General features: G+C 29.2%; 1 protein-coding gene across 1 annotated transcript; it reads left to right on the top strand.

Annotated features, from left to right (window-relative positions):
- Nucleotides 1-4060: 4060 nt before the first annotated feature.
- On the top strand, nt 4061-10299 carry LOC132950684 (eukaryotic translation initiation factor 4H). The gene is made up of 6 exons (XM_061022215.1): nt 4061-4401; nt 5336-5441; nt 5593-5803; nt 6690-6761; nt 8019-8234; nt 9625-10299. Exons 1-6 carry the CDS (start codon nt 4361-4363, stop codon nt 9786-9788), a joined length of 810 nt encoding a protein of 269 aa, XP_060878198.1. The 5' UTR covers nt 4061-4360; the 3' UTR covers nt 9789-10299.
- The last annotated feature ends 1062 nt before the right edge of the window (nt 10300-11361 follow it).

Genomic DNA, 11361 nt, shown 5'->3' with positions numbered 1-11361 from the left:
ACCACCATATATAATAACATACAGAACAGGTGCATGGAGAATAAAGTACAATCGGTAATTGCAAGAATAAATTGGATTAACACCAGTCACCAGTTTTATAAATGGCTTGGGCATATTAAGCGCGAAAATCAGGAGGAGACGCTTTGATCAGAACTGGAATGTAAATCTAAAGGGAAGAGACATCATGGGAGACCTAGAAAGTAGAAAGATATAAATAAATATGATGAAAGAATATTTCAATAAAATAGGAGTGCACGAATGGAAGACGCCAGTCCAAGACAGAGTAAAGTGGAAGGATATTGTGATGTTGGAAAACTCTTAGAGAGTACTAAATGCCAATAGAAGAAGGAAAAAACTAAAAAGATATTAAAAACAATTAAAAAAATCGAATATAATATGCTCCGGTCGTTGCAAAGTAAACTTCTTTACCAAATCAAAAATATTTACACTTTTTAAATCGAACCACTAGAATAGTACCTTAATTTTTGTCAGTCAGTATAATGTCGCTATGATGGATCAAAATATATAGAGTTTGCAGGGACCTTAATATTATATAATTTTCTTATTAGTTGCTGCCACAAAAATGTGTAGTTATGTTAAAATAATAGTATATAATATTATAATAATATTATTTTGATTATTGGCCGAAATTCAATTTGGTAAATCAGTAAGTGGGCTACTTTTGTATATTACCGGGCCGAATTATATACCCAATCCAACCCTGGTTAATCCATAGTATTTGCCAGTTGCAAATTTTACGTAATTTTTATATCTAGTATTTAGTATCTTGTCCGATGGGAAAGTGAATATTGTTGGTGCATTGAAGAAGTCAAAATTTAAAATTCCTTATAGTTTTCAAAAGCACCGGGAAAAACAACATAAAAATTAAGGAAAAACGGGAATTTTTACGCAAAATCGGTTTTTTACAAAATCGATTTTGGTTTTTGGTGTAACTCTAAAAGAAAAGAATGTATATAGATGAAATTTAAACTGGTTGTTTATCTTTGCATTTTCTATACACAATAACATTTTCAAAATATTTTGATTTGTTTTGAACTGTAAGGAACATTTTCTGTTTCCAATTTTATTAGTCTTTTTTTCTATGAATGTCAATAAAACTTTATTTGTTGGGTAAAAAAGCTTGACAATTTAATAAAAAGCTCCTACTATATTGTTACAATGACATTTGAAAAATATTAAAAATCCTTAGTCACGGTTTTTATTTATAAGCATTTAAAGTTCAAATTTTGACAAAATACGGAAAAATCACGAAAATTAGCAAATTATTTTGAGTTGAGAATTAATAAAAATTTTTCTTTTGAAATCTAAGATTTGAAAATGTAATATAAGATTCTTCACAAGTTTGTCTACCTTTATCAAAAAAAATGTCTACAAGAAATTTAAATTAAATTTTTATGAGCGTTTGAAATTTATATTCTTACAACATTTGATATTCACTCAATTTCTCATGTAATGATTTTCTTATTTTATTGTAATTAAAAAACGAATGACTGTAGATACTTGAAAATTTCACTGAATGTTTATATTAGCATTTTCTGTACACCATAACATTTTGAAAATATTTTGACTCTTTTTGAGCTGTTTACGGACATTGTCAGTTTTCAATTTTTTTAGTTTTTTTTTCTATAAATATCAATAAAATTTTATTTGTTGGGTAAAAAAGCGTGAAAATTTAATATACGGCTCCTGATATATCGTTCTAATAGCAGTTGAAAAATATTAAAAATACATAGGCACAATTTTTTTTTATAAGCATTTAAAGTTCAAATTTTGACAACATTTATCAAATTTATAATTTATTAATTATTTTGTAGTTAAAAATGTATAAAATGTTTAACTTTTATGGCTAAGGATTGAATTTTAAAACAAGCCTCCACGTAAATAGGTTATATATAAATTACTTTATTCACAATAATATCATAAAATATACTTGGTAAAATCATAGGCTGACTGACCATTTTCGCTCAGAATCGTTTTTCTTATACAATGATATTATATCATTGAATTCAAATTTAACACCATCCATTACAGTGACCCACTTGTAACCTACTGTACAGCAGAGCGACATCCACTTATCCTGCCCCTTTTAATGTATTGCTAATCTATTGTACCTATAATGTATTTTATGTTTTTTTTCTGTTTGTCATCTTTCATCATGCATCACCTTTTTGGGTACACACCTAACTAGTAAAAATTTCGATTTTCAACTTTGAAGATGGTTTTTGTAGCAAATTGAATCTAGTTAGTAGTTGGTACTTTTTAGGATGGGTGGTGGGAGGAGTTGCCGGGGAAGGGTGGAAAGTAAAAATCTTATTTTATCACTTTTCAAAATAACCAGGCAAAATAAAATTTTCTAAATATTTTTTCTTTTTGAGCTATGTATATAAATATCTACTTTTTCAATTTTCAATTGTTTTTAGTTTTTTATAACAGATTTTCCGTAACGCTTTGTTTATTGCCATAGAAACGTTAATCAATAATAATTATATGGGTTCTGAATTTTATTATTATTCTAAAAAATCAATCTATAATACTTAATTCGTAATAAATTCCTAACAAAATGTAGCATGCTACTATTTATATATAGATATGTTCCCACCGCTATACCCAAAAACCTAAATTCCTCAATTTTACTTGCAGAGAAAACATATTTAGTAGTATGCTACTTATAATATTTTACACCAATGAAATTTTTTTCATATTATTACCTATCTATATATCTTGATTATAAACGTCGATAAAATTTTTTCGCTTGGTCAAAAATATTGAAAATTTAGTACAACCGTTGGCGTGCTCAAGAGGGGGGGGGGGTCAAAACACGGCGGCGTGGCCACTCGATCCCTTCGTTTGCTCGGACAATTATTAAAATCGAAAACATCCATCGACTTGTTATGTAAAACCGCCTTTGGTGGGTCTTGCCGGTCTCGGAGTTAAATCTGTACCATTATTTTTAAAACTTTGATTTACCTAGTTTTAAAAAAAAAATTTAATTCGTTATAAGCATGGTAAACTATAAGCGTTGTGCGTGTGTGTAAAATACCGAAAATCGTGAACTTGAAAATTCGCGTGGGCGCTAAACTTGATTTATACCTCTAAATTTGATAAATATTTAGTTTAAAATAATTTCAAACTAACCCACCTCTCGCAGAGACAATTCTTGTGAACGCCTCTAAGTACAACTAACTTGTACTTACAAGGGTCATGGTTCCTCATCAGTTTTTATCAAAGATTCATAGCTATTCAAACATAGTAAAGATATATCGGCATGATTCTTTTTATGTTCAAGCATTTAAAACATTTTGTTCGGTTTGTCAAAATATCGAAAATTAGCAAATTTAATTTTTCTTTAAAAATATATACAATTTTAAATTTTTATATAATTAAGCCTAATAAGTAAGTAATAAGTAAAAAACAAGAGCACGATTAAAGATATATTTTGAATTGTAGGCAAGAGTGAAGACCACATTCTGCGGTGAAGACGCGTAGTAACTAGCAACATCGATAAAATATAAATAATATAAGTAGCAAGTAACAGTTACTATATAGCATGAATTAAGATAATACACTTCTTAATATTTAAGACCTAAGAGTTATTAGAATTAAGATATATCTTAAGTCTTAATTCATGGGCCATGCTCATGCTAACCATGACTAAATGTATCTATTTAAATTTTAATCATGATGCTAACTATATAGTAACGACTGGTAACGCAACCTGTTGACATTAATTGTTTAATAGTGCGACTTTCCGACTAGCACTGAAACATTTCACATATGAATCTATTATGTGACAGAAAGAACGTTCTTTATAATCGTGCTATTATAAACTATAAAGTATTAAAGTATAATAATATATGCACGTCGACGACGCGCGCCGGCCCTCCTTTTTAGTTTTTGGACGTCTCCTTATCAAGCCCTCATAGTTATCACGACTCACGAGTGTCCATTCGATCGTTTCATCCATGGTATAACGCGCTCGCACAACCGTTCGCTCCATGGTTAACCTCATGTTTCTCCGCTCACACGATTATTATTATTATTATTATTATTATTGCGTTGGGTACCGTGTGGCTTGTGCAATTGCTATAACTTGTAAGCGAGCGACACCACTCGCCACTGTTAAAACGCGAAACCGTTTTCTTTGCTTAACATATAATTTTGCACTGCTTCCGACGAAAATCCACTCGTTCGTTACGCAGGCCACGTGTGTTCTGCTTTTTTTGTAGTCTCATAGACGCGTCCCGTGACCATCAGATTGCCGGCGCCCGCGTGTGTTTGTGTGTGTGACACCGCGTTTGTTTGATATTTTCGTTACCGTCCCGAACCGAGCCGCGTGACCATGGCCGGCAGGAGTGCATTCAGTGACTTCGACAACAGCAGGTATTTTACGATCATATTACCCAACACACGGCACGACGTTCGACGGCCGCCCATCAATCAATAGATTTGCAACTCATTGACTGCCGTCGCTCGCTCGCTGCCGTGTCGTTTTCCCGTCCGAAGGCCGCGTATCGATCCGAGTGGCCGCTGAACGGTTTCCGAATTCCGACGACCTACTCGGAAGGCGGCATCCGTCGGCTGGTTTCTCGGTGATCGGCCGGCTTCCTACCGATGGTCGTACATAGGCTGGACCGCTGACCATTACGTAGGGTCCCTGGTGGCTGTCCGAAATTACAAAAATTAGACAATCTATTTCCAACCATCCGATATTGTGTTTACCCAATATTACAATATTAAATTGATTTCATAAGAATAAACAATTTATTCAGTACCTACGGAATTTGCTTACAACATGTCGTGCTTTTTACGGTATGCAACATAAAGCATACTGTGCAACAGGATAATGATACTATTAAATATTGTAAATGATAAAGAGTTCATTGTAAAAACTAAACAATTACAAATTCTTATAAAAGCTAAACACCTAAATAGTAATTTAAACAGGTATTGTATGCTGCCACACACACTTTCAACATTGTGCTATACTGTTAACTATTATTAAATATTTTTACCTATATTATAATATTTTATATCAATACTCTAGTCTAGTCTGGTATATTTTTAGAATGTGAATCCACTGCGCATTAATCTAAATTACAATTAGCTTATATAGTTCAATTTTCCATAGTTATGTAACTATAATAATTCAATATGCAATAAATTAATAAACTTAGTACGTAGTAGGTACCTCTTAAAATTAATTATCCAAAATATGCAAGTTATATGTTAACCTTAATTTGGATTATTTTATTATATCTAAATATTAATTTTACATAAATAGCCTATTAATAATTTTTTTTTATTTTTTATTAAGTTTCAACAAACCATTGCCCAATAGTCCGCCATTTGTGGCTTATCTGGGAAATCTACCACAAGGGATAACACAAGGAGATGTTGAAAACCTATTTCTTCAGAGTCAGGTATTGCTTGCTCAGTACAAGTATTTTAGATTTTTAATAGTGAACAATATAAATCTTATTTTGTAACATCCACTGTACTAAACAAAACTCAACAAGTCAACTACCTGAAGTACTCATTTCTTATTAAATTATAAATAATCTTTGTTTTTAGTTGCAAATTAGAAATGTGCGGTTGGTTCATGACAAAGAAACTGATATGTTCAAAGGTTTTGGGTATGTTGAATTTGTCACTCTAGAACATCTGAAAGATGCACTTCAAATGGAAGTCTTTATTGAAGGACAAAAAATCAAAATTGATGTTGCGTCTGGAAAACGAAATGAACGATCAGGATTTGATAGAGGTGGCAGGGGTGGCGGCAGAGGTAACTATTAATTTATCTTACACTAAATATTTCAAATCATCTTTTAAGCATTTATGTCAGGTGTTATCTAATATAATTAATATTAAATATGTGTAAAGTTAGAGTAGATAAGATTTATTTTATTTTTATATTAACTACATTTAATGAAATATTTTTTTTTTTTTTTATTAGATAAAAATAGAGTATTTACAATCTGTAATATTTATGAAATATGAGGAGGGAGTCTCACCAGTGTGGATACTCTCAAACTTGTGGTAAAATAAAATTTACAAACTTGAATTTAATATATTTTGTTTGTTTTAAAAATAAAATAGATTTTATCTACTAATCTTTTTCATAACCAGGTACACCTGAAATAAAAAAATTAAATTTTCATGAGTCTTGAAATAAATTTTTATATATGTTAATGGTTAACCAGAGGTTTCCAACCAGGATGCTGCGCTTCATTTAGGGTCCCGCGAAATTATTTGAAATATATAGGGTGCTGTGAGTCGAAAAAGGTTGGGAACCTCTGGGTTAACATATATGACGTATGTTTTGAAGGCACATTTAAATGTCTCAAATTTTTATATTAAGAGTAAAAATAATTTATCTTACACAAATATATGGTAAGACTGTTATACACACTACACTCATGATAAAATACAATTTAAACAATACTAGATCAATATGATCGGATTAATTTGTAGAATTGATCAGCATATCTTGATTATAACCATAATTTAATCATCAGTGAAGTATGATGAAGAATATTTTAATATAAACATGTGCATATGACAGAAAACTTATTACATTGTTGTGTCATCTCAAACATTATTTTAACAACTAATGTGTAATTAATATACATCAAATTATGTTTTAATTATTGATTTAAATATTTTTATAGGTGGTGCTCCAGGAAGTTTTAGCAATAACCCTGGAATGCGCAGTAGGTCTGATGATTTTACTCAAAATTCAGGTACATATTCAAATTTGTTTTATTTGATATATATTCTCCTGTATTCAGATGTGATCATAGTTTCTACAAATTGTAATATTATGTTTTAAATTAGGAAAATGGTTTAGATATTCAATGCTATATTTACTTACGAGTTACGACTGTTTAAATGCTATTTGCTGTTTTCCAGCTGAATTAATTTGCCGAGAAAAATATATCATCTAATATAACATTTTATTTACTACAAAATAAAATTCTATGATTAATATTCAATGCTGTTCACAAACTGAATATATTTGTTGAGAAAATTGTATGAGAATATTGTATAACATAATTATTATAAGATGATCTAATAGGTATTTCTATGATTAATACTCATTGCTGTTCACAAACTGAATATATTTGTTGAGGAAATTGTATGAGAATATTGTATAACATAATTATTATAAGATAATCTAATAGGTGGTTCTATGATTAATACTCATTGCTGTTCACAAACTGAATATATTTGTTGAGAATATTGTATAACATAATTAATAATTATTATAAGATAATCTAATAGGTATTTGAATATTTCTATGATTAATACTCATTGCTGTTCACAAACTGATTATATTTGCTGAGTAAATTGTATGAGAATATTGTATAACATTATTATTATAAGATGATCGAATAGGTATTTGGATATTTCTATGATTAATACTCATTGCTGTTCACAAACTGATTATATTTGCTGAGTAAATTGTATGAGAATATTGTATAACATTATTATTATAAGATGATCGAATAGGTATTTGGATATTTCTATGATTAATACTCATTGCTGTTCACAAACTGATTATATTTGCTGAGTAAATTGTATGAGAATATTGTATAACATTATTATTATAAGATGATCGAATAGGTATTTGGATATTTCTATGATTAATACTCATTGCTGTTCACAAACTGAATATATTTGTTGAGAATATTGTATAACATAATTATTATAAGATGATCTAATAGGTATTTCTATGATTAATACTCATTGCTGTTCACAAACTGAATACATTTGCTGAGGAAATTGTATGAGAAATAATTACGTATACTTATAAATTATTATATAAAACTTAGTAATTCTATGATTAATATTTAATGCTGTTCACAATCTGAATTTATTTGCTGAAGTAAATTATGAGAATTAAATTTATAATACTATTATTATTTCAAAGATAATTTTTTATCAACACTAATAGTTGCACTTTTATTATAAAATATAAAATTTATAAATGTTGGTAGGTTTTTCTGGTGGTAATTTCCGCAATCAAAATGGCGGAGGAATGGGTGGTGGAATGGGCGGACGAGGTAATTTCATGGAACAATCTGGAGGAGGCATGAACAGGTATCCAGATAGCGGTTCACGAGACTTTAATCGACCAGGAAATGCTTCGCAATTCCCAGGAGGAAGTCGTAGTGAGCGTAGACCAGATTTTGAAAGTTTACCACCACCACCAAGTAAGTATCATAATTATTAAATGAGTTTACACCGATTCCAATCTAATTATTGATGCATGTTCAGAATATTGACTTATCATAACTGTGTGTGTTTAATATAAATTAATAGTCTTCATTGGTATGAATAACAAAATGTCAGTATTAATTGATAAAATAATACAATTACCAACAAGTATTAAAATATTAATTAGGTTTTTTTATTCTGGTAGGTACTATTTACTTTTACAATTGTTTTAATTAAATATGAAATATTGTTATTAGTATAATAGATCAGTGGTTCCCAATCTTTTTAGTGTGAATCTCCAATTTTATAAAAAAAAAACTTTGAGGCCCACTTCTCTGTATACAGGTAAAGAAAATATAAACCTATTTACATAATGTAATGAATATTTATACATATATGTCAGTAATTAGAAAAAAAATGAGTTAAGAATTTTTTGCAGTTTCCGGAATTTCTTGCTGAACTCTTTTCTAGAATGGTACCTATAACGTGGTTTTAATAAACAATTTTAGGTTCTGGTGACATAAAAGTTCTTTTTTCTTGATGATATTTATAAAAATTTAAGTCATCCTCTTCAAAAGGATTTCTGATCCATTGGATTACATCTTTAATTTTAAAAAAATTTATTAATTTATAAAATAATATAAAAATCTCGATGATTTTACCAATCGGGATAAATCAAAGTTTGCTAACTCTTGTTTAGATTAGGGGTGCCAACTTTTTCCAACAAGGAAGCCGCATTAAAAATGTTAAGCATCTGGTAATCTGCAAACTTTTTGTTAAGGTTATTACGTGCAGCATAATAATATTCTTTCATTATTTCTCCAAAATGTTATGTTTTTCGTCGCTAATAAATACTTAACTTTGTGTATAATGCATAAAGGTATATTTAAATCATAATATGTATTTCATAAGAAATGAAATTATAAAAGTTTGTAATCAAGAAAATAAAATGTATAGATTATAGAGTAATATCATTACTAAGATAAAATATCAAGTATAATGTAATGTTTGTCTTGTTTTTATCATTTAACAAACCATGGATGTAGGAATTTTTTAAGTTTAAAAAAGGATCATCAAATTAATTGACACAGGGAAAATAAAATCTACCAACATTTTTATTTGGCATGTGGGTTCAGAAAGGTTCACCATCCCTGACCTATATTGTAGTTATCCACTTATTTGCTGTCAATCATATATATACATATATAACATGAACAAAAATCAGCCAATCAGAAGTAGAGACTATGACATGGGCTGGAGGTGAGGGAGATGCACATCTATTTTTTTCATGTTTTATACATTGTACAAAATTATTAGTGTCTATTAGTTTATTCTTGAGTTATTAATCACTATACAAGTACTTAACAAACTTATATTTTATTTTAGATGATCCTGGCAGACCTAAATTACAATTGAAACCAAGGACCATAAAAGAACCACTGAATCAATTGGCTGATTCTACTCAACATACAAGTATATTTGGAGGAGCAAAACCTCGCGAAGAGAAATCACTTCCTGACGTTGTGAAGAAAACATCACCATCGCATTAATATAAATATATTTATTTTGTGCCAGATTAACATTCTAATGGACATTGCTTTACTGTTTACAAGAACTTGTGGTTTTTTTTTTACATTTTATCATTTTTTATACATACCGATAGCAAACAATAAGTTTTTATGTGTATGTTGGCAATAAGTTTATTACCTTCACATAAATTGTTGTAATGTTCATAAGCAAAACTTTTGTGCTCTTTGAGCTAATGTTCACTTAAAGTATGTATTTATATATATGTACACTATAATAATGAGTACAATTATGCCCTTAACTGTACTAGTATAGTTAATAGTTTTATTTTATTTATATTGTATGTGATTAGGTATTACATACTAATTAATTGTAGTTATTAAGTAGTTTTCATTTATATTAATACATTAAGAAATTTGTATAAAAATATTAATTATAATTGCTTAATAACAATTTATCTTATATCATCTAAAATATTTTTTAAAATAAATACACAGTTTAATAATTCCAATCATTAAAGAATCGTGTTCATAAATAATGTGTAGAATTTTATATTTCACTCAGTGTTGTGTAGTTTTAAAAAAAATGTCTAATACGTTGAACGCCAGTGTCAACCCGTAGTTGACATAGAGTAACCTGTTTTGTATTGAGCCTTTTTTGGTGGCTATAGCTGAACACATTTGAAATATCTATCGGACATTCATAACCGTATTGACTATTGCGTAAAGTCTACTAATTTTACAATTAGCGACAGCCACCCACAGATCAAATCATGTTGGCCGCTGTTGCGCACATGCCAATACAATGACAGCGTTCAACGTGTTCAAATATAATATGTTATATATTTATAACTTTTAATTTTCTCTATTTTTAGAAACTCGTGGTATCCGCACATATTATAAGAACAGAGTCGTTGATTTCATTATTTTATACTAATACATGTTGTAATGTTACGTAACTATCATCACTAACTCCCCAAAACAGTTAAAATCACACCATCTGTTGTTGACACCTTCACTGCAAAACTGATTATTTTTCTATGTGATATTCGTTGATTAACACCTCTAGGCTGTAACTAAGGTAAGTTCCTAGATAGTAGAATTTGTAGGAAGTTAGGGTCTTCATTGATAATAATAATGACTTAATTCAGTTTAGTGAACTAATTCATATGATTTAATGATTGTATTTTAAGATTATAACCACAATTTGAAGTATACATAATACATTATATCTTAGTACATAGTAAACTGTGATTGTAACTGGTCCGTTCGTTAATTACACATCCCTGTATAATTATTTGGTAACTAGTGAATTTGCTAGCTAATTTAGTACATTTGATATGCATCAACAATCACTAAACATTTAGTTAAACAATAGTAAGCTAATTGTCCTTTAAACCATGTTTAATAATCATGATTCAATGACCAATTTTGTATTATATAACTCCATAAGTGTGATCACATTAACATTTATATTTACATTTTAATATATTATACATATAAAAACTACTAACAAAAGTAAAAACAAAATATTACTAAAGTAGAAGAATGCCGCCGACTGCCGACTTTTTCTTAAGTATTCTTTGAGAACTATTTT

Source organism: Metopolophium dirhodum, chromosome 8, assembly GCF_019925205.1.
Source record: "Metopolophium dirhodum isolate CAU chromosome 8, ASM1992520v1, whole genome shotgun sequence".
Lineage (NCBI taxonomy): Eukaryota > Metazoa > Arthropoda > Insecta > Hemiptera > Aphididae > Metopolophium > Metopolophium dirhodum.
Note: the sequence above shows the minus strand (reverse complement) of the source record. Positions and strands in the feature narration are given on the sequence as shown.